The sequence below is a fragment of the Oryctolagus cuniculus genome, chromosome 20, assembly GCF_051225735.1.
Source record: "Oryctolagus cuniculus isolate XC-2025 breed Fujian yellow rabbit chromosome 20, ASM5122573v1, whole genome shotgun sequence".
In the NCBI taxonomy this organism is placed as follows: Eukaryota; Metazoa; Chordata; class Mammalia; order Lagomorpha; family Leporidae; genus Oryctolagus; species Oryctolagus cuniculus.
Window position 1 is genome coordinate 27,657,534 of NC_142886.1, and position 26,246 is coordinate 27,683,779.

The 26,246-nt window shown below is 46.9% G+C and overlaps 3 protein-coding genes and 1 non-coding gene across 6 annotated transcripts in view; 2 read left to right on the forward strand and 2 right to left on the reverse strand.

Moving 5' to 3' along the window:
• The window catches only part of TMED8 (transmembrane p24 trafficking protein family member 8), a 37,290-nt gene extending 34,803 nt beyond the window's left edge, over nucleotides 1-2,487 (reverse strand). For both annotated transcript variants that reach the window (XM_089322441.1, XM_008271991.5), the window contains exon 1: nucleotides 2,223-2,487. In XM_089322441.1, coding sequence (XP_089178567.1) covers nucleotides 2,223-2,343 — 121 coding nt within the window. In that variant the 5' untranslated portion in view covers nucleotides 2,344-2,487. The remainder of the gene's footprint in view (nucleotides 1-2,222) is intronic.
• On the forward strand, nucleotides 157-229 carry TRNAQ-CUG (transfer RNA glutamine (anticodon CUG)). Its single transcript has one exon. It is a non-coding gene; the product is annotated as a tRNA-Gln (tRNA).
• Nucleotides 2,459-22,903, forward strand: SAMD15 (sterile alpha motif domain containing 15). The gene is made up of 3 exons (XM_002719572.5): nucleotides 2,459-4,375; nucleotides 5,199-5,297; nucleotides 20,823-22,903. Exons 1-3 carry the CDS (start codon nucleotides 2,699-2,701, stop codon nucleotides 21,054-21,056), a joined length of 2,010 nt encoding a protein of 669 aa, XP_002719618.2. The 5' UTR covers nucleotides 2,459-2,698; the 3' UTR covers nucleotides 21,057-22,903.
• Nucleotides 22,904-24,279: 1,376 nt separating this feature from the next.
• The window catches only part of NOXRED1 (NADP dependent oxidoreductase domain containing 1), a 33,011-nt gene continuing 31,044 nt past the window's right edge, over nucleotides 24,280-26,246 (reverse strand). The window contains exon 6 of one of the 2 annotated variants that reach the window (XM_070065297.2): nucleotides 24,280-24,607. In XM_070065297.2, coding sequence (XP_069921398.1) covers nucleotides 24,433-24,607 — 175 coding nt within the window. In that variant the 3' untranslated portion in view covers nucleotides 24,280-24,432. Of the gene's footprint in view, nucleotides 24,608-25,689; nucleotides 25,867-26,246 lie in introns of those variants that run through there. The other variant, XM_089322438.1, reaches the window with a different exon arrangement.

The following is a 26,246-nucleotide window of genomic DNA, read 5'->3' on the forward strand; positions in this document are numbered from 1 at the left end:
CACCACCATTAACTGGTCCATGCCTATCTTCAAGTTGAGGCTTAAACTGACCCTATATTTAGATGACATTGCCTTTGTGGGTTTAATTGATACGGGGGCAGATGCCACTGTCTTAAAAGCTGGGGACGCAAGGAAAATGCAACACGGGAAGACAGCGCCCAGCTAGCTCAGTTGGTAGAGCATGAGACTCTGAATCTCAGGGTCGTGGGTTCGAGCCCCACGTTGGGCGCCAGATGTTGCGGTGGATTCGTTCCTAGAGGAAGAGCATGGTGGGGGCAAGAGGTGTGGAGTCACCAAACAGACCCCGGGAGCCGGGTGAAAGCAGGCCAGAGGTGAGCAGCTCCTCCTCTCAGAACGAATCCACAGCAAACAGGCCTGGTCAGGTCCCCGCCATTGTGGCCATTTGGGGAGTGAATCAGCAGATGGAAGACCTTTTTCTCTTTCCCTCTCTCCCTCTGTAATTCTGCCTTTCAAATAAATAAAATAAATCCTTAAAACAATAGGGAAGATCTTTCTAGTTAAAATGTTTGGGTAAGAACCTAAAGAGGAAGTAAAAGGGACTGGTGCTGTGGCACAGTGGGTTAATTTGCCACCTGCAGAGCTGGCATCCCATATGGGTGCCGGTTCGAGTTCCGGTTGCTCCACTTCCAATCCAGCTCCCTGCTAAAGCCCAAATCCTTGGCCTCCTGTACCCATGTGGGAGACCTGGAAGAAACTCCTGGCTTCAGCCTGGCCCAGCCCCAGCCATTGGAGTCATTTGGGGAGTGAACCAGCAGATGAAAGACCTCTCTGCCTCTCCCTCTCTCTAAGTCTGCCTCTCAAATACACAAAAATAAATCTGTTTTTAAAAAAAGAGGAAGTAAAAGCATGCTTGAGTTATAAATACTGGCACATGCAGGGGACAGGTGTTTACGAGCCGTGTACACCTTCATAAAGCGTTTACTTGCTTATTGTGCTTAGAATTTCTATTGCTATATTTAAATATGCCACCATTTTTTAACTTAATGCAAGTATAGCATGTTAAAAGGGGAAAAGGGCAGAAATTATTTTAAAGAACATAAATTCGCAGGAAAGAGCTGAGTGATTCACAGGTGTGACAGGGACGGCGAGCGAGAGCTCCCATTGCAGGATGAGAGAGCTGGGTGGAAGTAGAAGAGGGGACGAGATACATTTAAGAACACGGCCCTGGGCAGCTAGGGAGTGAGGGCAAAACCAAGCCTTATTCCCCCAGCAGGTAACGCGCCCCTGCGGCAGCCCATCGGCCCCGCACCAACTGCCTTAGACACAGTGGCTCATGTGAGCCCCCACCAGTTCTGAGAGGCAGGTACGGCCAGGACCCACATTTCAGATGAGAAGTGATTCGCCCAAGGTCACTCAAGTAACCTGAGGCCCCGGCTCCAATCCAGGCACGCGGGCGCCAAGGCGGTGTCTCAGTCCCTACACTCGATGGAGTGTCTGAAACTCAGATCTCGCAAATAAATGTACTTAATGAGGCCTGTCCCCTGCCCTCCACCCTTGCACTGTGGTCATGAGGAGGCTGAAGCCTTCCGTGGGGGGCTGCAGAGGTGCCGAACAAGGCGGTGGCAGTCTGCGGGCGCGAGCGAGGTCGCCCAGTTCTGCTCCAGCCTCCATCGCCTGCTCGGCTTGGACCACTGCGCTCACTCCACAGACCCCCGGCGCCAACCTGCTCTAACGTTGCTTTCCGTCTCTCCTCCAACGAGATGGGAGGAAGGCGGCGAGCCAGGGGCCTCTGTGCCCCGAGGCCAGGGCCAAGCGAGCTTCTGGACAGAGGAAGGGGAGGCTGCCAACCCGGATTGGGGCAGAGGCGCGTGGAACGGCTGGGGCAGGGGACAGAGGTGAGGAGGCAGGAGCAGGGGCGGCCAGGCCGGCGGCGTGGGCTCTGGACCCCGGCTCAAGCGCAAACGGCGCCAGCCAGGGGGCAGGGTAACCCTGTCACCACCGCCCCGGCAGATCTGAGAAAGGAAGCGGGACAGGAACCAAGGCATTTCGAAACAGAGTGGAAAATAACGTCAAGCGCAGCCCAGGCAGCGGCGGGGACCGGGGTCGCGCCCCCCGTGGGGAGCCAGGCCCCGCGCGCACAGGGGCTGCCGAGGTGGGCAGCTGCGCCGGGAGCGCGGGGCAGAGCGCGGCGGGGCTGGCGCCGGGGTGCGGGGCCCCGAGGCCGGCTGGCAACCCCCCGCCGGCGTCCCGGCCTTGCGTACCTGAGCCCGCCGCCCGGCTCCCCTGCTCTCCCAGGCCGTCTCTTCCAACACCGCCGGCCGACCCCGGACGCGCTGCGGGGCTCCAGAAGCCCGTCCCCTCAGCCGCCTGCCGGTCCGACATCTGCAGCCCGCGCCCGGAGCGTCTCCGCCGCTAGTCGCGAGTGGCTCCGGAAACAGCCGAAGGCCGAGCGAGCGGGGCCGCGGCGCGCCGAGAAGAGCCGAGCGGCGCCGGGGCCGGAAGGAGGGCGCGCGGGCCGCGGGAAGAGCGCGCCGGCTCCCCACAGACGCTCCGGCCACGCGGACGCGGGGAAGGTTACTGTATGCTTCTGATCGCCGGTTCTGAAAGTCAGGGTAGAAAGAACCAACAAAACCTGGAGAAGATTCAGGAAGATGCTGCCGGAAATCGTGGTGTCCATGGAGACGTTATCGGAAGTCGGGGTTGCTAGGAGGCCTGGGTGCGTCCGCTAAGCTGCGTAATGGCTGAAGTCCCAGAAGATTTATATCCTGGCCCAGAAGAAGAGACGCCGGAACCTGAGACCCCGGGACTGCCCGGACCTCTTAACTTGTCTGAAGATGCCGACACAGACTCCGCGGCAGAGGCAAGCCCAGAGCCGCCCTCAGAGAATGACCAAGAGCCACAGCCAGAAATTGAGCAAGAGGATTTCGGAGAGGGGGAGCTGGAGGGTGCTCCGGATGTCTGGCTACGACCCACCTGGACGCCGGAGGACGACATTGCCACGGACGCCGAGACGGACTTCTCGAGTGAAACTGAGCCAAGGATTCCCCGAGAGGTCAAGTCAGACACTTCCGGAGAGATGGAAGGGGAGATTTTCAAGGATTTGGAGGTGCTTGCGGATGGGCACCATGAGGAGCCCGGGCTGGAGCCACCGGAGGAGGCTAAATCCGACGTTACAGAGGATGTAGGCCTGGAGTCAGATGAGGATACAGAGCTGTCCTCGGAGGTGCCCGTGGCCACAATGAGTGGGAAAATATTTGAGTTTCTAGAGGAGATCGGACAGCAGATACTAGAGGAATCACTTAGAGAGCAATTTGAAGAAACTGATCTGGAGCCTCCAGGGCAGACCAAACCAGATTTTCTAAGTGAGAAACCAAGAAAATGGGTTGAAGAGACAGATCTAGAACCACCCGAGATGACCGACCCAGAGATTGCAGAGGAAACCCAAAGAGAGTTTCCAGAGGACAAACCAACAGAGTCAACAGAGACAGTTCCAGAGCCACTAGAAGAGATCAAATCAGAGTTTTTCGAGGAAGAATCAAGGAAACCAAGTCTGGAGCCATCAGAAGAATCAGAAGTTCCAGAGGAGACCAGAAGAAACTCAAATGAGGGAGTGGAAACAAAGCCACCCGAGGCTACTGGTCTAACACCATTGCAGGAAGTTCAAGAGCAGACACAAAGAAAATCCCCCGGGCAAGTTCTGGAGCCAACAGAGGACGCCCCATCAGAGGATCAAACCAAGAAGCAGACACAGTCAACGGAGGAGATAGGACTGCCACAGAAGTCCAAAACAGAGGAGACGCTAGGAGACTCTACTGAGGAGACGAGTCTAGAGCCACCAGAACAGATTAAGCCAGAATTCCCAGAGAAAGAACCTGGAAAACCAGCTGAGGAAACAGGTCAAGTGCCACCACAGCAAACTGAACCAGAGGCTCAAGAGAAGACAATAACCAAGCCAGCTGAGGAGAGAAGTCTTGAGTTACCAGATGAAACCAAACAGAGAGAGACCCATGTAGACTTTTCCCAGGGAGACAGGTCAGAACCAGTCGCATCTGGAGACAAGGATGAGCTAGAGCACCCTGAAAACCTTAAGAAAGACATTGCATTAGGATCTGTCATAGACAGTGAAGTCATATCAGTTACTACAGATTATGAATATTATCCAGAACTCCAAAAAGTGGCTCCACCTGAAGATACCAGTACTCAGTACTCAAGCATATATCCCTCAGAGACTCAGATTGGATTTGGAGACCTTACTGAAGAGACTGTAGATTTGTCCCAAGAGTTGAAGCAACCAGTACCTAAAGGGAAACGAATCCAGCATACACAAAGAATTGTGCCACAATTTGATTATCTTCAGTGGAGCCCAGAGAGGGTTGCCGAGTGGATTAGTGAGCTAGGCTTCCCTCAATACAAGGTATACCAAAATAACTTCCTGAAATCACATGCTCTCATCCTTCTGCTTCCCATGTTCCTCTACCTTGACCTGCGCTCTTAGCTCTTCTTCACTAGCAGCAGTATAAAAAAGTTCTAGACTGTGATAAAGGTAACTTGGATTTTAATTACGGCTTTGCCACTAACGTATTTGTACTTTGGGGGAGTAAAGAAGGATCGCGTTTGTTTTTCCTATTCATTCTAGTGATTACTCGTCTCTGCAAAACTTGACTAAGGACCAAGAAATTTATATGGCTCCTTTCCACCAAAACAAACAAACAAAAACACCTATTTTTAAATAGGTTCTGTCTAAAGCAGACTTTTTGTTACTTTGTCAGGTTGTTTTAGTGGCAGCTTACATTATTAATCTTTCAGTGCCTGCCCCCAATGCTTCATACGTTATATGTATCGTGAAAACCTAAGAGTATTACGGCGATCCCATTAGCCAAAAATCATTTTATTGAAAAGATAGTGTAAGTTTCTTATTTTACCGATGCCAACTGTTTTGAGGTTACCACCAAACAACATGAGCTCTTCTGTACCTTCCTGTATTTAAAAATGTGATTAAGACATGAAGAGGCACTGGTTATAGCTGCCAAAAGAAATTTAAGCAGCAGTTTAATCTCAGAGCTGGGGTGGAAAAAAAGTGTAGAACTATTAAGATAGAAAATAAGTTGAGATTTTGTTCTTAGTATAGAACTGGTGACAAACATAATTTTCCATCTTCATTCTCTCCCTCCCCACTTCCGTCCCTGCTCCCCTTCTATTTATGGTTCATGTTTTGAGTGATGTTCTTGCACTGACAGGAGTGTTTCACTGCAAACTTCATCAGTGGCCGAAAACTCATCCACGTAAACTGCTCAAACCTCCCGCAGATGGGGATAACAGATTTTGAGCACATGAAGGTGAGTTGTGTACAAAGTGTTCCTACAGAGCACTTCAACAGTGCTGCCATCGGCCTCCGACCGGCCTCTCTGTCTTCCAACTTGTGTCGAAGGCGTCATCGTACTCCAAGTCCCCAGGCTCTCAGGGGTTGCTTCCTCTCTCTCCTTCAATCCGCACAGAGGTCCAGGAACTGTCAGTTCCACCCGTGGCACTGAGGCCATCTGGTTTTCTCCAGTCCCACTTTTCAGACCTTTTAGTGCCTCAGACCTAGAACACTGTGCAGGCCTCCTGCTTTCAGTGTCTCTCCATAAATCCTTTGTGTTTAAGGGCCCCGCTTTTAGGCCCTTACTTTCCAACTATTTATGTACTATTCAGAAACCTTTGTAGGATCCCCTCTGCTTTCAAGACAGTCTCAGTGCCATAGTTACAAGTTCAAGGCTGCGCACAAGTGTTCTCCAGTCACCTTTCTTTTCCTGACCATCTTCTATGTAAATCTGCTCCCACCTGCCAGGTCTAATTCTCTCTCACAAGCCTGTCTGGTGCAGTCCTGTGTCTTTGCTGAGTTCTTCCTTCCCTGTGAATCGGAATCATCTTCCTTTTCATTCTCAGTTCCCTGTTCAACCCACAGTAACCTCTCCTCCCAAGTTCTCATAATACTGTATTTCTCTAATACCCATTAGACAAGGATACTTCAAAAAGTTCATGGGAAAGTGGAATTAAAAGATAAGCTTAGAGGTAGGTGATTGGTGCAGTGGTTAAGATACCATTCAGGTTGTCCATGTCCCATGTCAGAATGGCCACATTTGGGTCCTGGCTTCACATCCAGTTCTAGCTTCCTGCTACTGCAGACCCTGGGAGGCAGTGGTGATGGCTCAAGTATTTTTGGTCTCTGAATTCTGGGCTCCTGGCTTCAGCCTGGCCCAGCCCCAGCTATTCTGGACATTTAGGAAGTCAAACAGTGAATGGAAGTTCTCTCTCTCTGTCTCTCTGCTTTTTGAATAAAAATAAAGTCAGTAATTCAGTATTTAAAAGTTGCGTAACAGGCTGGCGCCGCAGCTCACTAGGCTAATCCTCCGCCTGCAGACCGGCACCCCAGGTTCTAGTCCCAGTCAGGGAGCTGGATTCTGTCCCGGTTGCCCCTCTTCCGGGCCAGCTTTCTGCTGTGGCCCGGGAGTGCAGTGGAGGATGGCCCAAGTGCTTGGCCCCTGCACCTGCATGGGAGACCAGGAGAAGCACCTGGCTCCTGGCTTCGTATCAGCTCAGTGCGCCAGCCACAGCAGCCATTGCGGGGTGAACCAACAGAAAAGGAAGACCTTTCTCTCTGTCTCTCTCTCACTGTCCACTCTGCCTGTCAAAAAATTTTTTTTAAAAAGTTGCATAACAAAGAACATTTTAGGGGCAGACATTTGGCATAGCAGTTAAGACACCACTTGGAATGCCCACATCCCATATCAGTGTGCCTAAGTTCAAGTCCCATTTCTGTTCCCATTTCCAACTTTCTGTTAATGTGCACCCTGGAACGCAGCACGTGATGGCTCAGGTGACTGGGTCCCTGCCCCCATTGTGGGAGACTGGGATTGAGTTCTGGGTCCCAGCTTCAGCCTGGAACAGCCCTGGCTGTTGTGGGCATTTGAGGAGTGAACAAGAAGATAGGAAATCCATCCATCATGTTATGTAAATCAACAAGCAGATCTTAAGGAGACTATAAATGTCTCTGTCTTTCCCTTTCAAATGAAATGAAAAAAGACAAAAGCAAAAAGAGAAAACTAGAACATGGATTGGAAAGTCACAGAATGGGTTTGAAATCTGTTTCTGACCCATAGGATTTTTTTAAGTACCAAGAACTTCAAATTTTTATCATGAAAAGGCCTTTTTAAGGGTCTTCCAATTCATTTTCCTTCCTTGATATTCAAATTCTCAAAAGTATGAAATCATATGATTCTATGAGTCATCTAGGGATCACTCAGGGCCTATTCTGCCCCAGGTGAAGCATGATGGAGTCGTAGAAACTACCTTTTTTGAAAAAAATCTCATATGAATCTGAAGACTTTCCAAGTTTGGAGCATTTATGGACATGGGTACTGAGTGAAACCACTGTTAAAATGGGGACAAATGAGACTATATATGTGATGCTTTGTAAATGGCAAAACACTATAAATGGTGGGCCCTGTTATGCAAAGGAATGGTGACCATGGACTGTTGGTGCTGGAGATAACGGGAAATTGGTGCCCAGACAGGTTAACCTAACTTGTTTCAAAGGATCACTTATTATACTTTGGTATTTCCAGCCATGCCCTCACATAGCTACCAAGTACTGCCAGATAGATATTTTCAAAGGTGATACTTCCAGTGTTTATGAACTATAATTTCTACTTATATTTACACTGTACTGAATTTCCTAAATGAAAATAAGGAACAAAATTAGCAAAATAGTAATTTGTAATCCAAATTCTTAAAATATTTAAGTACCAAGAACTCCAACTTTTTATCATGAAAAGGCCTTTTTAAGGGTCTGCCAATTCGTTTTGCTTCCTTGATATTCAAATTCTTAAAGTATAAAATCAGGCCGGCACCGTGGCTCACTTGGTTAATCCTCTGCCTGCGGCGCTGGCATCCCATATGGGCGCCAGGTTCTAGTCCCGGTTGCTCCTCTTCCAGTCCAGCTCTCTGCTATTGGCTCAAGTGCTTGGGCCCCTGCACCCGCATGGGAGACCAGGAGGAAGCACCTGGTTCCTGGCTTCGGATCGGTGCAGCGCCAGCTGTAGTGGCCATTTGGGGGGTGAACCAATGGAAGGAAGACCTTTCTGTCTCGCTCTGTCACTGTCTAACTCTGCCTGTCAAGAAAAAAAAAAAAAAAAGGTATATTAGACAAGATTTACTTGACACTTAGAGCCTCATTTAAAAAAAAAAAAAAAAAAAGCTAACTAGGAGCAGCAATTAGCCTAGCAGGTAAAATGCTGGTTACCATGCCCATACTCCAGAGCCAGCGTTGTGGCCTAGCAAGTAAAGCCATCACCTGCAACAACAGCATCCTGTTTGGGTGCTGGTTCATGTCTTGGCCACTTGCGATCCATCTCCTTGCTAAGGGCCTGGGAAAAGGCAATGGAAGATGACCCTAGTGTTTGGGCCCCTTCCACCCATGTGGGAGACCTGGCTGAAGCTCGTGGCTCCTAGCTTCCACTCTGGCCCTGGGCTGGCCATTGTGGCCATCTAGGGAGTGAACCGTGGATGGATGATTCTCTCTCTCTGTCTCTCTCCCTCTGTCTGTAACTCTGACTTTTAGAAATAAATAAATAAATCTTTTTGTAAAAAATTCCCGCATCCCATATCACGCTACCTGGGTTTGATTTCCAGCTCCAGCTTTGGATTGCAGCTTCCTGAAAATGCAGTGGTAATAGCTCAAGTAATTGGGTTCCTGCCACCCATGTGGGAGATCTGAATTGAGTTCCTAGCTCCTAGCTCCAGTCCCTCTACCCCTACTGTTGAGGCATTGGGGAGTGAATCAGCAGAGGAAAGTTCTTTTTTTCCTTTGTTGCTGTGTCTTTAAGATAATAAATATCGGCCTGCGTCATGGCTCACTAGGCTAATCCTCCACCTGCGTCACTGGCACACCGGGTTCTAGTCCCGGTCGGGGCACCAGATTCTGTCCCAGTTGCCCCTCTTCCAGGCCAGCTCTCTGCTGTGGCCAGGGAAGGCAGTGGAGGATGGCCCAAGTGCTTGGGTCCTGCACCCGCATGTGAGACCAGGATAAGTACCTGGCTCCTGCCATCGGATCAGTGCGGTGTGCCAGCTGCAGCGCGCCGGCCACGGCGGCTGTTGGAGGGTGAACCAACAGCAAAGGAAGACCTTTCTCTCTGTCTCTCTCCTCTCTCACTGTCCACTCTGCCTGTAAAAAAAAATAATAAATATTAAAAAGGGGTGGATGGAGACAGTCTTACTTATCGCAGGGACATGCTAGACAAGATAGCATTCCACTTGGCTTATCTTCATCTTCCTCTCTTTGAAAATAATTCTCAAAATATTTTTAACTATTCACTACATCAAGTGAACAAAAGAATTCTGATGAATATCTAGAGAACATAGTTGAGTACTTACTCCTTTGTATACATGATTTTTATAAAGTATAGCTTTAGAGGTTTTACAGTACCTCAGCAATTTTATTATACTTGCCTGTGGCAAGCTTTTTAACACAAAGGTGTAACACCATATTAGCAATAGAGTCTTACTAGACAAAGCTTATTTATTTATTTATTTGAAAGAGTTACAGAGAGAGAGAGAGAGGTCTTCCATCCGTTGGTTCACTCCCCAATTGACCGCAATGGCCAGAGCTGTGCCGATCCGAAGCCAGGAGCCAGAAGCTTCTTCCAGATCTCCCACACGGGTGCAGGGGCCCAAAGACTTGGGCCATCTTCCCTTTCCTTTCCAGGCCATAGCAAAGAGCTGGATTAGAAGTGGAGCAGCCGGGACTCGAACTGGTGCCTATATGGGATGCCGGCACCACAGGTGGAAGCTTAGACCACTAAATTTTTATTGATAATTTCAGTTTTACGAAAGATTGCAAAGATGGTACAGAGAGTTTCTGTATGGGTTTTTTTTTTTTTTTTTTTTTTTTTTTTTTTTTTTTTTTGACAGGCAGAGTGGACAGTGAGAGAGAGAGACAGAGAGAAAGGTCTTCCTTTTCTGTTGGTTCACCCCGCAATGGCCGCTGTGGCTGGTGCACTGAGCTGATACGAAGCCAGGAGCCAGGTACTTATCCTGGTCTCCCATGGGGTGCAGGGCCCAAGGACTTGGGCCATCCTCCACTGCACTCCCTGGCCACAGCAGAGAGCTGGCCTGGAAGAGGGGCAACCAGGACAGAATCTAGCACCCCGACCGGGACTAGAACCTGGTGTGCTGGCGCCACAAGGTGGAGGATTAGCCTAGTGAGCCGCGGTGCCGGCCCATTTCTGTGTGCTCTTAACCTTAGCTTCCCCTAATGTTGACATCTGAAATGAACAATGGTATAGCACTGTATTACTAACCAACTGACTTCATTGAAATTTCTGCAGTTTCTGCCCTGTTGGCTGATTTCCCACCATCCACTCTGGGCCATCACATTGTGCTTGGTTGTCGTGTTCCCTTGGTCTCCTCCAATATACGGCAGTTTCTTGATCATTGGTTTCCTTGACTTGAAGGGTTTTGAAGATGAGCAGTTATTTTGTAGATCTCCCATTTTAGTTTGATGTCTCCCATGACTAGACTGCAGTTATGCATTTGGAAGAAGACAGTGACAGGTTATAAATGCACCTCATCTCCTCCTGTCAGGGAGACATGGCCCCAGCATGGTCTGTTACTGGAAACATCGACTAGATCACTTGGTTTCTTTCACAGTAGTGTTATTGCATATTTATTTCCCTTTTCCTATTCTCCTTGTCAGTTGCTAAGTCCAGCCCTCATTCAAGGAGAGGGGAATTAAGTTCCACTTCCGGAGGGAGGAGTGACAAAGAGTTGATGGACATGGAGTAACACTGCCACAGTGATCAGTGTAAAGGGGGAGAGAGTATGAAACTATGCAAGTGCTCTGTTTCTCCTTAGAGTTTTGCCTACTAATTTCAGCTTTCATCAGTGGATCTTGCCTGCTGTTATTACTCTGTTGTCCTAAAGGTGATTTTCTACATCACTCATTCCTCACCAGGACTCCTTGGTAAAGAACTCTTCTATATCTAATTGTCCCTTCTCCCCTGTTTCTAATCTGTTCAGCCATTAAATGAATATGGACTTAGGGGTTGTTATTTTATCCTTTGAGTTATAACTCAATACTGTTATTAATTATTTTATTGCTCAACTACATCTTTGACCCTTGGGAATTCTTTTAAATAGGCTCTTTATTTTTTATTTATTTTTTTTAATTTGGCAGGTAGAGTTACAGACAGTGAGAGAGAGAGATAGACAGAGAGAAAGGTCTTCCTTCCATTGGTTCACTCCCCAAATGGCCACCACGGCCAGCGCTGCGCCGATCTGAAGCCAGGAGCCAGGTGCCTAGTGCCTCCTCCTGGTCTCCCATGCCGGTGCAGGGGCCCAAGCACTTGGGCCATCCCCCACTACCCTCCCGGGCCACAGCAGAGAGCTGGACTGGAAGAGGAGCAACTGGGACTAGAACCCAGCACCCATATGGGATGCCGGCACCACAGGAGGAGAATTAACCAAGTGAGCCACAGCGCCAGCCCCTAAATAGGCTCTTGTGTTCTTTGGGGGTAGATGTTTGGCCTAATTAGACCAAACGTGGATAAGATACCCACGTTCCATATCAGAGTGCCTGGCTTCAAGTCCTGGCTCCACTCCCAATTCCAGCTTCCTGGTAATGCAGACCCTGGGAGGCAGTGATGGGTCCCTACCACTCACACTGGAGACCGGTATTGAGTTCCCAGCCCCTAGCCCCAGCCCCACCCCTAGCCCCACTCCCAGCCACTTTAGGCATCTGAGGAGTGAACCAGCAGATTAAAACTTTCTGTGTCTGTTTCTTCTCCCACCCGACTCAAAGCCCACCCCTCAAATAATTTTTTTAATGTGAATGAAAAAATAAATAAATAAATTGGCTCCTGTGCCCTTTTGAATGTCTTTTTTTTTTTTTTTTTTGAAAGTTTTTCCTTACTTTCAGGCTCTTCAAGTTGCTTTTGGCTCATCTTATATTTTCCTTGCCCCAAGGAGCCCTGGTTGCTCTGATCAGAGAACAGTAATTAGAGGCCAAGAAGTGGGCACTCCCTGTGATTGCTGCTCCTGGGGTGTCACTGCTTTTAGGCACTCTCGGCAGAATAACACGGGAACTCTGTGTGTAGCCTAACCCATGGCTACATAAATACCTTAGTACTGTGTCCAGCTGTGTGTAATTACATTAAGCTAAGCATGAGCGCAGGTTGATCTCTCTGTAGTCCAATATCACAGGGTACATTTTAGCTTTCCCATCATTCCTGCTCCCAAACCCCCTTGCTGATTCACAACTTCTTGTCTGTCAGTGAGAAACCTGGCTCTCCTTATCTATAAATACGGATTCTGTGAGAAGCAAGTGTACCAAATAGAGTGCCGTGCTCCTGTATAGTTCTTTTTGTCTTGAGCCTTACGGTATGTAGTACTGTTTTCCCAAGTTAAAGTTCTTTTTATCTACTCCTTCCTTTCCCACCCCTGCCAGGGAGATTTTGCCTTTCTTTGTAATACAGCTAGATTTGCTTGTCCAGCCTGTATGCCATCCTGGCTTCCTCTTCCATCCGAGGTTTTAAAAGTTTGCACATATTAAAGTCACTCTTTGTAGTGTGTTGTTCTATGGGTTTTGAAATGCATTGGGTCATCCACCATTCAAGAACCATCCAGAACAATTCTATCAGGCTAAAATGTCCCTGCATCCCCTTTGTAGCAAGTCCATCCCTGTACCCAAATCTGTGTTTTACCCCTCAAGTTTTGCCTTTTCTAAGATGGCACATAAATGGAATTAAATAATTTGTAGCCTGTGGGTTTGGCCTCTTTTCCTTAGCAAAACGTATTTAGGAGTCATCCAAGTCGTTATAGAGATTAAGCAGATTTTAAGGAGACTATAGACCTGTTGTAATAATGATGGTATGATGTTTCATATTTGAACCACAACAATTATGTCTTTAGATTTAAAGTAAATTTTAAATTCCAGTTATGCAAATATCCTTAGTTACATACTATAAGGTAACTAAACAGTGCAGAATAAATTGGTAATAATGACACAAAACAACCAGAAATTTACAAATAAAATCAAGAACAGCAACCTTTTACATCCACCATCACACAGAAGGCAATAATGATACGGTGATAATGGTCTTTTGGAAAACCGAGGGCATTACAAAGTTCTGCATGAGGCCAGGGGAAGTATTACGTATGGGCCACTGTTCTAGGATGTGAAACCAAAAATCTTTAGAAAACCAGTAATTCTCTTCATGAATGCCTCTTTCTAATAATCCTTACTAACTCATGTCAATTTCTAGTAAAGTACTCTTCCGTGGGTATAAATAAAGTCTATTGCTGGTTGTTTGCTCATCAAAACTAAAGAAAGAGGTCGGGGCCGCGGCTCACTAGGCTAATCCTCAGCCTGCAACGCCGGCACCCTGGGTTCTAGTCCCGGTTGGGGCGCCGGATTCTGTCTAAGTTGCTCCGCTTCCAGTCCAGCTCTCTGCTGTGGCCCGGGAGTGCAGTGGAGGATGGCCCAGGTCCTTGGGCCCTGTACCCGCATGGGAGACCAGGAGAAGCACCTGGCTCCTGCCTTCGGATCAGCGCGGTGCGCCGGCTGCAGAGGCCATTGGAGGGTGAACCAACGGCAAAGGAAGACCTTTCTCTCTGTCTCTCTCACTGTCCACTCTGCCTGTCCAAAAAAAAAAAAAAAAAGAAAAGAAAAAGAAAGAAAGAATGTGCAGTTTTAGATCAGATTCTAGCCCATCAGAGAACACTCATGGTCCACTGATGAACCTCAGACATACTTTAAGAGTCACCAGAGGCTAGCACTGTGGCTTAGCAGGTAAAGCCACTGACTGCTGCATGCAGTGATGCTCCACTTCCGATCCTGCTCTCTGCTATGGCCTGGGAAAGCAGTAGAAGATGGCCCAAGTCCTTGGGCCCCTGCACCCATGTGGGAAGACTAGGAAGAAGCTGCTGGCTCCAGCCATTGCAGCCAATTGGGAAGTGAGCCATCAGATGGAAGACTTCTCTCTCTCTCTCTCTGCCTCTCCTCCCTCTGTGTGACTCTGACTTTCAAATAAATAAATAAATCTGAAAAGAAGAAGAAGAGGAAGAAGAAAAAAGAAGAAGAATCATCACCACCAAATTAAAAGAGGGATAGTTAGGTTTCTTTGTTTTAAAAAAGTTTTTTTTTTTTTTTTAATTTATTTGACAGGCAGAGTTAGACAGTGAGAGAGAGAGAGACAGAGAGAAAGGTCTTCCTTCCACTGGTTCACTCCTCAGATGGCCGCTACAGCCGGCGCTGGGCCGATCTGAAGCCAGGAGCTTAAAAAGTTTATTTTTAAAGATTTATTTATTAATTTGAAAGTCAGAGTCACAGAGAGAGAAGGAGAGGCAGAGAAAGAGAGAGGTCTTCCATCTGCTGGTTCAGTTCCCAGTTGGCCACAATGGCCAGAGCTATGCCGATCCGAAGCCAGGAGCCAGGAGCTTTTTCCGGGTTTCCCACAAGGATGCAGGGACCCAAGAACTTAGGCCATCTTCTACTGCTTTCCCAGGCCATAGCAGGGAGCTGGATCGGAAAGCCGGGACTTGAACTAGTGCCCATATGGGATGCTGACACTGCATGCTGGGGCTTTAACCCACTCACTACACAACAGTGCTGGCCCCAATAGTTAGGTTTCTACTCCTTGATTCCTATGTAGCTCTCCTACATAAAAGCAATACCTTTCCCTCACTTTTAGTGTCTGTGTCTTAACAGTTGCTGGCCTCTCTCAGCCCGCAATGGGCATGTAGCTCTTTTTTGTTAATAAAGGTAGAGGGGCAGGCACTGTGGAAAGGCAGGTTAAGCCGACGTTTGCAACACCTGCACCCCACTGAGTTCTGGTTTGGGAATCCCTGTTACTCTGCTTCCAATCCAGCTCCCTGCTAATGCACCCTAGGAGGCAGAAGAGATGGCTTAAGTGCTTGGCCCCCGGCACCCATGCGAGGGACCTAGATGGGGTTTTGTTGTCCTGGCTTCTGCCTGACTCAATCCTGGCTGTTGCAGGCATTTGGGAGGTGAACCAGCAAGAAGATCTCTTGATCAATCGATCGATCTCTCTGCCTTTCAAATAGATGAAAATAATTTTACAAAACAAAATAAGTTTGAATACCCTTTATCCAAAATGCTTGGGACCAGATGTGCTTCAGATTTTGGATTTTTTTTTTTCAGACTGTAGAATATTTGCAGATACATAATGAGCTATCTTGGGGCTGGGACCCAAGTCTAAACAGGAAATTCATTTGTATGTTACACCTACCTCATACGCATAGCTGAAGGTAATTTTACACCGTCGTCTTAGCACACCTGTGTTCTGACTGCAAGGTAGCATAGGAGGTCAGGTGTGGATTTTTCATGTGGGCCATCACGTTTGCACTCAGAAAGTTTTGGATTTTGGAGTAGGAGCGCTCGACCTGTAGTAATGTGTGGTGACTGTACTGCACCTTCTGGGGCCATCTGTAAACTTCGGGGCTCCGTGCAATGGCCTTTTCTAGTCAGGGAGCCTCACAAGGTGCTCAGTGTCACAGCGTCAGTTACACGAGAACATACTGAGAAAAAAGACATCTGTCTATCCAAAATGCATTGCTAGTGGGCAGTTTTGCATCGGTTTTCGAGTAGTCTACAGCATGAATCTGGTAGTCTTCTAACTATGACCAGTAAGCTTTATATTTTCTTTTAAAAATCCATCCTTGGGGCCAGCACTGTGGCACAGTGGGCTAATCCTCTGTCTGCAGTGCCAACACCCCATATAGGTGCTGATTCTGGTCCCAGCTGCTCTTCTTCCTTCCACTCCAGCTCCCTGCTATGGCCTGGGAAAGCAGTAGAAGATGGCCCAAGTCCTTGGGTCCCTGCACCCACGTGGGGGACCCAGAAGAAGCTCCTGGCTTCAGATCAGCACAGCTCCGGCCGTTGCAGCCATCTGGGGAGTGAACCAGAGGATGGAAGACCTCTCTCTTTCTCTCTCTCTTCCCCCTCTCACTGTCTGTAACTCTACTTCTCAAATAAATAAATAAAATCTTTTAAAAAATTAGAGTAGGCATTTGATGAGGCAGTTAAGTTGCTGCTTTTTTTAAAAAAATATAATCCCATCTCTTTTTAAAAAAATTATTTATTTGAAAGGCAGAGTTACACAGAGAAAGAAGGAGAGGCAGAGAGAGAGAGAGAGAGATCTTCCGTCTGCTGGTTCACTTCCCAGTTGGGCACAATGCCTGGAGCTGCGCCGATCCAAAGCCAAGAGCTTTCTCTGGTCTCCCACACAGGTGCAGGGACCCAAGTAGTTAGACCATCTACTGCTGCTTTTTGCAAGTGCATTAACAGGGAGCTGGATTGGAAGTGGAGCAGAAAGCACTTGAATGGGCACACATATGGGAAGCCAGCACAGCAGGCATAGACTTAACCTTCTACGCCACAGCACTGGTGGCCCCGAGTTGCTGCTCAACATATCTGCATCCCATATTAATGTGCCTGGTTTGAGTCCTAACTCCCCTTCCTGATCCATCTTCCTGCTTATGGAAGGCATTAATTCCTGGGAGCCAGCAGGTGATTGCTCAAGTACTTGGGTCCCTGCTATTCACATGGGATTCCCACATTGGGCTCTGGGCTCCTGGCTTCAGTCTGGCTCAGCCTTGGCTTTGCAGGCATTTGAGGAATTAATCAGTGAAGAGTCAGTCTCTCTCTCTCTCTCCCTCTCTCTCTTTCTCTTTCTCTCTCTTTCAAATAAAATGAAAATAATCAAAATTTTGAAAAATTAGAATTTAGGGGACAATGTTATGGCACAGTAGGTTAAGCCATCTCCTGCAATGCTAGCATCCTGTATTGGAGTGCTGGTTTGAATCTCATGTACCTGGGAAATCAGTGGGAGATGACCCAGGTACTTGGGCCAGTGCCACCCATGTGGGAGACCAAGATAGAATTCCAGGCTCCTGGCTTCAGCCTGGCCCAGCTCTGGCCATTCCTAGAGAGCCATTTGGAGAGTGAACCAGCAGAGGGAAGATCTCTTTCTTTCTCTGTTTCTGCCACTCTGTCACTCTGTCTTTCAAATAAATAAATCTCTTTTAAAAATAAATAAACTTGGGGCCAGTGCTGTGGCATAGCAGGTTAAGCCACCACCTGCAGTGCCAGCATGCCATATGGATGCCAGTTCAAGTCCCAGCTGCTCCACTTCCAATCCAGCTCTCTGCTATAGCCTGAGAAAGCAGTGGAAGATGGCCCAAGTCCTTGGGCCCCTGCACCCATGTGGGAGACCTGGAAGAAGCTCCTAGCTCTTGGCGTCAGACCAGCTCAGCTCCAGCTGTTGCAGCTACTTGGGGAGTGAACCAGCAAATGGAAGACCTCTCTTTCTCTGCCTCTCTAAATCTTTTTAGAAAATAAAAATAAATAACTAGAATTTAAAAGGTGGCCACAATTTAATCTCAATTATTAAGTAGCATGTTGTTTAATTAATACAATTATATTTTAGAGACACTGAGAACTGCAACAAATATTTTTAAAACTTTTTCTTCTTTGTGTAGATCTCACTCATTTGAAAGGCAAAGCAGGAGAGACAGAGATAGACAGAGATCTTCCATCTGCTGGTTCACTGCCAAGATGCCCATAATAACCAAGACTGGGCCAAGATGTAGCCAGAAGCCCAGAACTCAGTATGGGTCTCCCACATGGGTGGCAGGGACCCAAGTATCCGAGCTATTAGCTGTCTCCCAGGGAGCACATTACCAGGAACTTGGAAGTGGAAGCAGAGCCAGGACTAGAACCCAGGGAAGAGTAAAGCAGTGTCTTAACTACTGCACCCAATGCCTGCCTCCTGGCCCTGGGATTTTAAAAGAATGTACAAATAAAGGTACTAATGAAATCGCTGGAACTTTAGTATCTGCCTTTTATAGTTTTTGAGATTTTTTTTTATCAAACAAATTAGGTAACTATTTGAGTAATGATTTTTTTCTTAGTTGTAGATTAACTAAGCCCCTATGTAGATAAGTTATTTATTAACCTTGGGGATAGTTATGGCTCCTAATATGAATATATTAACTGCTGTTATAGCTGATCAGAGTTTTCATCATAAAGTAATGAGTGCCTGGAAACATTTGTATGATTTCCCTCCTTTTTCTTTCCTTGTTTGCTTTTTTAAAAGATTTATTTATTTGAAAGGCAAGGGGGCCAGCACTGTGGTGGAATGGGTAAAGCCTCTGCCTGCAGTGCTGGCATCCCCATATGGGCACCGGTTCGAGTCCCGGCTGCTCCACTTCCAATCCAGCTCTCTGCTATGGCCTGGGAAAGCAGTAGAAAATGGCCCATATTCTTGGGTCCCTGCACCCACGTGGGAGACCTGGAAGAAGCTCCTAGCTCCTGGCTCCAGATCGGCGCAACTCCGGCCATTGCAGCCAACGGGGGAGTGAACCAGTGGATAGAAGATCTCTCTCTCTGCCTCTCCTCTCTCTGTGTAACTTTGACCTTCAAATAAATAAATAAATCTTAATAAAAAGGAAAGGCAGAATTATAGAAACAGAGATAGAGATCTGTGGTCTATACCACATTTTCTTTTTTTAAAATTTTACTTATTTACTTGAGAGGTATAGTTACCAACAGAAAGAAGAGACAGAGAGAGAGGTCTTCCATCCACTGGTTCACTCCCCAGATGGCTGCAGTGGCTGGAGCTAAGCCAATCCAAAGCCAGGAGCCAGAAGCTTCTTGTGGGTCTCCCATGCGGGTGCAGGGGCCCACACACTTGGGCCATCCTCTACTGCCCTCCAGACCACAAGCAGAGAGCTGGATCAGAAGAGGAGCAACCAGGATGCCATATGAGATGCCACTGTCACAGGGAAAGGCTTAGCCTACTCCACCACAGCACTGGCCCCCACATTTTCTCTAACCATTCATCTGATGATAGACACCTTGGTTGATTCCAAATTTTTACTACTGTGAACAGTGCTGCTACAGACAGGGGGCTGTAGTTATCTCTTTGATATACTGTGTCCATACCATTTGGGTTATACCCAGTAGTGGGTCTTTCTTTTTTCTTGAAAGACATAGACAGAGAAACAGATACAGACAAACAGAAATTTCGTATCTGCTGGTTCACTGTGCAAATGTCCACAATGTGTCCAGGCTGGGCCAGGCCCAAGCCAGGAACCTGAAACTTAATCCAGGTCTCCTATGAGGGTGGCAGGGACCCAAGTACTTGAGACACCACCTGATGCCTCCCAGCGTGTGCATTGGCAGGAAATAATCCAGAGCAGGGCTGGAACTCAAATCCGGCCCCTCCCACAGAGGGTGCAGGCATCCCAATTCTTTTTTTTTTTTTTTAAGATTTGATTTAGTTATTTGAGAAGTATATTTACAGACAGTGAGAGGGAGAGACAGAGAGAAAGGTCTTCCTTCTGTTGGTTCACTCACCAAATGGTTTTGACAGCTGGAGCTGTGCTGATCCGAAGCCAAGGGCCAGGAGTTTTTCCCTTGTCTCCCACGAGGGTGCAGGGGCCCAAGGACTTGAGCCATCTTCTATTGCTTTCCCAGGCCACAGCAGAGAGCTAGACTGGAAGAGGAGCAGCCGAGACTAGAAACTAGAACCGGTGCCCATATGGCTTGCCAGCATCACAGATGGAGGATTAATCAATTGTGCCACAGCACTGGCACCTCAATTCAAGTCTTAACCTTAGGCCAAAGTCTTTCCCTGAAAACATTTTTTTAAAAGATTTTTATTTATTTCATTTGAGAGGTAGAGTTACAGACAGTGAGAGGGAGAGACAGAGAGAAAGGTCTTCCATCTGCTAATTCACTCCCTAAATGGCCACAATGGCTAGAACCAGGTGCTTCTTCCTGGTCTCCCATGTGGGTGCAGAGGCCCAAGCACTTGGGCCATCTTCTACTGCTTTTCCAGGCCACAGCAGAGAGCTGGATCGGAAGAGGAGCAGCCGGGACTAGAACTGGTGCCCATATGGGATGCTGGTGCTGCAGATGGAGGAGGATGCACCATGGCGCCGGCCCCAGAAACATTTTTTTAAAAAAAGATTTATTTATTTATTTGAAAGGCCAGAGGTAGAGAGTGAGAGGTCTTCCATCTGCTGGTTCATTCCCAAATGGCCACAATGGCTGGCGATGCACTGATCTGAAGCCAAGAGCTTCTTCTAGGTCTCCCAAGTGGATGCAGGGGCCCAAGGAATTGGTCCATCTTTTACTGCTTTCCCAGGCCATCGTGAGAGCTGGATCAGAAGTGGAGCAGCCGGGACTTGAACCTGCTATGCCACAGCACCGGCCCCATCAGAAACATTTTTAATTGATACCTTGAAGAAGCTAGAAAGTCAAGTTATGTTTCTCTTAAGAACTTGATTTTGGGGGCCGGTGATGTGGCGTAGTGGATTAAACCACCACCTGCGACCTGGGCATCCCATTTGGGTGCTGGTTCAAGTCCCGGCTGTTCACTGCCATCCAGATCCCTGCTAATGCACCTGGGAAAGCAGCAGGAGATGGCCTAACTGCTTGGGATGCTGCACCCACATGGGAGACCTGGATGATGCTCCTGGCTCCTGGCTTTGGTCTGGCCCAGCCCTGGCCATGACAGCCATTTGAAGAATGAACCAGCAGATGGAAGAGTTCTCTCTGCCTGTGCATCTCCTTCTCTGTAACTCTGCCTTTCAAAATAAATAAATAAATCTTAAAAAAAAAAAAAAGTCGCCTTGATTTTGGTAAGGCCAGGCTAGTAAGCCTTAGAATGTTATTTCATTGTTTCATTTTCCCTAGAAGTGACTTAGGGGTTAGCATTCAAGAGGCCTAGAAAACGTGAAAATGGGACTTAGTTGTGCTTTCAGGTCCGTTCCATTAAAGAACTATGCTTGCATTTCAGGCAATTTCTCGGCACACGCGGGAGCTGCTGGGAATTGAAGAGCCGTTATTCAGACGCACCATCCGACTTCCCTATAGGGACAACATTGGCCTCTTTTTAGAGCAGAAGGCTCATACTGGAGCAAAATCTGATTCCTTGACCTTTTCTGAATTTGTCAAAGCAGCAAGATTACAGGATTATGCCCCACAAAGAGCTGCCCTTGAAGAGAATGGGGCATGTTATACTGAGCCATAGGGAAAGCCATTGCGTGCACCCAGCTTGAAAAATCATGCCGTTGCTTGGGGGAAGAGGTGTGGTCTTCTTTGGTTTTTCTTTTTGTGTGGTTTCCTTAAGGCTCAGGGTTCCAGCTCCAGACTCCATTCCCAGCTCTTCACTGACTCACGGCACCGTCCCTTTATTTGTGTTTCAGTTTAGCTCCTCATTAAAGCAAAGACAGCAATACTTACCTTCCTGGGTAACTTAAGAATTTCTGATAATATCTAGCAACACATCTAGTAGTAGGAACACGTTGGGGCAAATATAATTAAAAATACTCTCCTGCCAACCCAGAAAATCCTCTCCACCAGGGCAGAAAAGAAGCCATTTTATTATGGAACAAGCATTAAATTGTGATGCACATTACAGGTAAGCTGTTAAAGAGATTGCAAAAACAAAGAAAGATTACCCTTTTAAATAGGCAGATATCTTCCAGTGCACTCACATTAATTTTCTATATGCAAAGGAAAACGTCTCACCTCTTGACAGCGAACAGGAATTGACTGCTTGGCACCAGGCACCTAGGCTAAGCTCCCGGAGACAGGGACAGACAGGGCAGCATTGTCCTCAAGCCCACGTTGTAGAAAGATGCTCCAAGACCCCCAACAAAAGCTGTCCTGCGTGTAAAACTGGCTTTCCAAAGGTTTACAGATATCTTCAAAACACTGGACAAGGGTTTAGAATTGCACGTTTTCTAAAGGAAACATCTTAAAGAAAAAGGAGGGAAAAGTTCTCTCTTTTGGCATTAGGGAAAAGATTTTTTTTAAGTTTGATTTAGACTTGCATATATCTTTACAAACAACGTGGCTTGCACAGCACCACCATGAAGTAGGATCTGGGGTTCTTACAAAGCTGTTTTATGTGAAACCTTGCAGACCTGTATAAAGTGAAATTCAGGGGCCAGCGCTGTGGTGCAGCAGGGTAGCTTCCACATCCCGTATGGGCACCGGTTCGAATCCCGGCTGTTCCTCTTCCAATCCAGCTCCCTGCTAATGCACCTGAGAAAACAGCAGAACATAGCCCAACTTCTTGGGTCCCTGCACCCACATGGGAGACCTGGATAAAGCTCCTGGCTCCTGGCCCAGCCCCAGCTGTAGCAGCCACTTGGGATGAGCCAGCAGAAGGAAGATTCTCTCTGTCTCTCCCTCTCTCTCTCTGTAACTCTGCCTTTCAAATAAATACATCTTTTTTAAAAAATGCAATTCAGGCTACAGCCTATTAATGACTGGACTTCTCAAAAGAAATTTTTGAAAGACTTCTTGTTCCTTGAATGACTGCAGTTCCTCTGTGGTTTAGAGGCATCACTACTTCACTGCTTTTTTTCTCTCCTCATCTCACTTCTTAATCCCAAGAATCAGTACAGGGTTAACTTAATGCAGAAGCAGTGATGTACTGTGCTCAGTTTCCCACACCTCAGCGAACAGTAAAAAGAATGGTTCTTACTTTTTCCCCCATTAAGAGAAAGATCATATCTCAAATTAACATTAATGCTAGAACTTAATTTTTTTCCCAAATTGGACTCATAAGGTTTTGTAAGTAACTATACTAACACTGTGCTATTGAATTTGCCTGACTTATGCTTATGCAAAAAAGGAAACAAAATGTAAATGATTAATGTAAGACCATGGTGATTTGCATGCACTCCTATAGTGAAAGGCTTTTGTTCAAAAGCGCCTTAAGATTCAGCAAACAGTGGTCCCGTTCACCTACAGAGCAAAGTCTGTAACACCCCTGGATGGGGCTCACTGCTGCTGTTTTCATCTCTGTATTAGTTGACAAAAAGTATTTGCAAAACATAAAGGAAATAAAATTTCATGATAGAAATAGGATCTATATTTTGCAGAATTATTTTTAGTCATTGAATGTGAATGCCAGTTATTTTACTAAATGAATCTGTAGGGGCCAATGTCATGGTACAATGGGTTAACCTGCCAGCTGTGATGCCAGCATCCCCTGTGAGTGCTGGTTCAAATCCTGGCTTCTCCATTTCCAGTCCAGCTCCCTGATAATGTTCCTGGGAAAGCAGGAGAAGATGGCCCAAGTGCTTGGGCCCCTGCCACCCTCGGGGGAGACCTGGATGGAGTTCAGGCTCCTGGCTCTGGCCAGCATCACAGGCAGCAGCTTCATGGGCTGTGCCACCATGCATGCACCCAAATAAGATAATTTTTAAAATGGTTCAAATGAGAACACTTTAAATATGATAGTACTATAACAGTCAGCCAGCTATAACTGACATAAACATGAAATGAGTCATAATTCAATTAAGATGATTTACTACACATTTACTTCTCTATCCAAATTGTTAGGGGAATCAAACTGTCCTTTGCCAGCTGCATACTGATACAGGAAAAGTAGGTCAGCATGTAACTGTCAAATAATGATATTACAACTTCTTGAATTTAGCTTCGAGAAGAGAAATAATTTGGGAGCTGATGTGGCACACAGGCATCCCATTTCAGAATGCTGACTTGAGTCCTCACTGCTCCATTTCTGATCCAGCTCCCTCCTAATGCACCTGGGAGGCAGTAGAAAATGGCCCAGGTTCTTGGGCCCCTGCTACCCATGTAGAAGACCCAGATGGGGCCTTAGCGGGTAAAGCTGCTGCCTGCAGCGCCGGCATCCTATCTGGGCGCTGGTTTGTGTGCTGGCTGCTCCTCTTCCAGTCCAGCTCTCTGCCATGGCCTGGGAAAGCAGTGGAGGATGCCTCAAGTCCTTAAGCCCCTGCACCCACGTGGGAGACCCAGAAGAAACTCCTGGCTCCTGGCTTCAGATATGCATAGCTCCAGTTCCGGCAAACTGGAGAGTGAACCAGGGGATGGAAGACCTCTTTCTCTCTCTGTCTCTCCTTCTCTCTCTCTCTGTAACTCTGACTTTCAAATAGATAAATAAATTAAAAAAAAAAAAAAGAAGAAGAAGAAGGAGAAGGAGAAGGAGACCCAGATGGGGTTTCTGACTCCTAGTTTCAGCTTAGCCAAACCCCGGCTGTTGTGGCCACTGGGGGAGTGAAGCAGCAGATGGAAAATCAATCTTGATCTCTCTCTTTGTTGCTCTACCTTTCAAATATGTAAAAAAATTAAAAAGGAAATAATTTGTATTAACAAAGTTTTCTGGGAAACAGCTTACTTAAGTGTTTTAGGTTGTGCAGTTTTTGTTTTGCTTTGTTTGCTTCTAAAGGACAGACACTCAAGTATACAGATGTATAGAATTTCTTATTTTATGTTACATTTTAAAGAGCCATCAATTACAATTTTCAAACATAATACAGCCACATGATTCCCACAGTAAATTTTGATAATCAGGGTCCAACAATCATTAAACAAACCTTAAGGGAAAAAGTTCTGATTCCTGAGGTCTCTTACTGGGATGGAAGGCCTGTGGAAACATTTGGCTGTTCTTTGCTTGGGGAGATGCCAAATGAATCACAGTATAGATGAGTAAGGTGGTCCTGGATGACAGTACTGGCTGAGAGACACTGGCTGAAGGGAGTTTCTCTGAGTTGTACGGTAGTTAGCTCAAACCAGGGGAAAGGCCTAGGGTGAAAACAAAATAAATATTGTTATTTTTTTTATGTCTGTTCACTACATCTGGTTTGGTTATTCAACTCTTCCTCTAGTAAAGTTATCCTCTACTTGGAAAAACAAACTAATTAAAAATCACAGTGAGAGGCCAGTGCTGTGGCATAGCTGGTAAAGCTGCCGCCTGCAGTGCCAGCATCCCATATGGGCGCCGGTTCAAGTCCTGGCTGCTCCACTTCTGATCCAGCTTTCTGCTAGGGCCTGGGAGAGCAGTAGAAGATGGCCCAAGTGTTTGGGCCCCTGCACCCACGTGGGAGACCCAAAGGAAGCTCCTGACTCCTGGCTTCAGATCGGTGCAGCTCCGGCCATTGCAGCCAATGGGGAATGAACCAGCGGATGGAAGACCTCTCTCTCTCTCTGCATCTCCTTCTCTCTCTGTGTAACTCTGACTTTCAAATACATAAATAGGGGCTGGTGCCGTGGCTCACTTGGTTAATCCTCCAGCTGCGGTGCCGGCATCCCATATAGGCACCAGGTTCTAGTCCCAGCTGCTCCTCTTCCAGTCCAGCTCTCTGCTATGGCCCAGGAAGGCAGTGGAGGATGGCCCAAGTGCTTGGACGCCTGCACCCACATGGGAGACCAGGAAGAAGCACCCGGCTCCTGGCTTCATATCGGCATAGTCTGGCCATAGCAGCCATTTGGGGGAGTGAACCAACGGAAGGAAGACCTTTCTCTCTGTCTCTCTCCCTCACTGTCTAACTCTACCTGTCAAATAAATAAATAAATCTTAAAAAAAAATAATAGTCTCTCAATTATCTTTAAAAGGCGTAGTTAAACTAGAAGTTCAGCTGGAAGTGTTCAATTTGTGGACTTAATTGTAGTTATGGTGATTTTCCACACTTAGACATATTTTTTCTTTTTTTTAAGATTTATTTATTTGTTTGAAAGTCAGAGTTAAACAGAGACAGGAGAGGCAGAGAGAGAGAGAGAGAGAGAGAGAGGTCTTTCATCCACTGGTTCACACCCAATTGGCCGCAATGGCTGGAGCTGCACCGATCTGAAGCCAGGAGTCAGGAGCTTCTTCCAGGTCTCCCACGTGGGTGCAGGGATCCAAGCACTTGGGCCATCTTCTGCTGCTTTCCCAGGCCATAGCAGAGAGCTGGATCGGAAGTGGAGCAGCCGGGTCTTGAACTGGTGCCCATATGGGATGCTGGCGCTTCAAGCCAGGGTGTTAACCCACTGTATCACAGCGCTGGCCCCAAGATATATTTTTTCTAAAGGAAATCGTAATTAGAGAATAAATTATAATATTAACATCAGCATCTTCTTTTGTATATATCTCCCTTAAATTTAGAAAGAATATACATAAGAGAATCATGCAAATTAGGCAAGGAAAAGATCTAACTGCTTTTAAGATAGCCTCCTTAGCTATCTTAAAAAAGCTATTGGCTTTCACCAGTCTTATTCAACACAGCACTAGAAGTTCCGGCCGGTGCAATAAGATAAGAAAAGGCATGCAGATTGGAAAGAAAGAAATGAAGCTGTCCATATTTATAGATGATGTAATTACCTACACAGACAATCCCAGGAATTTTTTAAAGATTTTATTTTTTATTTGAAAGGCAAAGTTACAGAGAGAAGGACTGATAGAGAA

Coding starts and splice junctions, on each gene's coding strand:
- SAMD15 (XM_002719572.5), top strand. CDS start 2,699: ATGGCTGAAGTCCCAGAAGATTTATATCCTGGCCCAGAAGAAGAGACG. Junction 4,376..5,198: donor TAGGCTTCCCTCAATACAAG/GTATACCAAAAT, acceptor TTGCACTGACAG/GAGTGTTTCACTGCAAACTT. Junction 5,298..20,822: donor CAGATTTTGAGCACATGAAG/GTGAGTTGTGTA, acceptor CTTGCATTTCAG/GCAATTTCTCGGCACACGCG.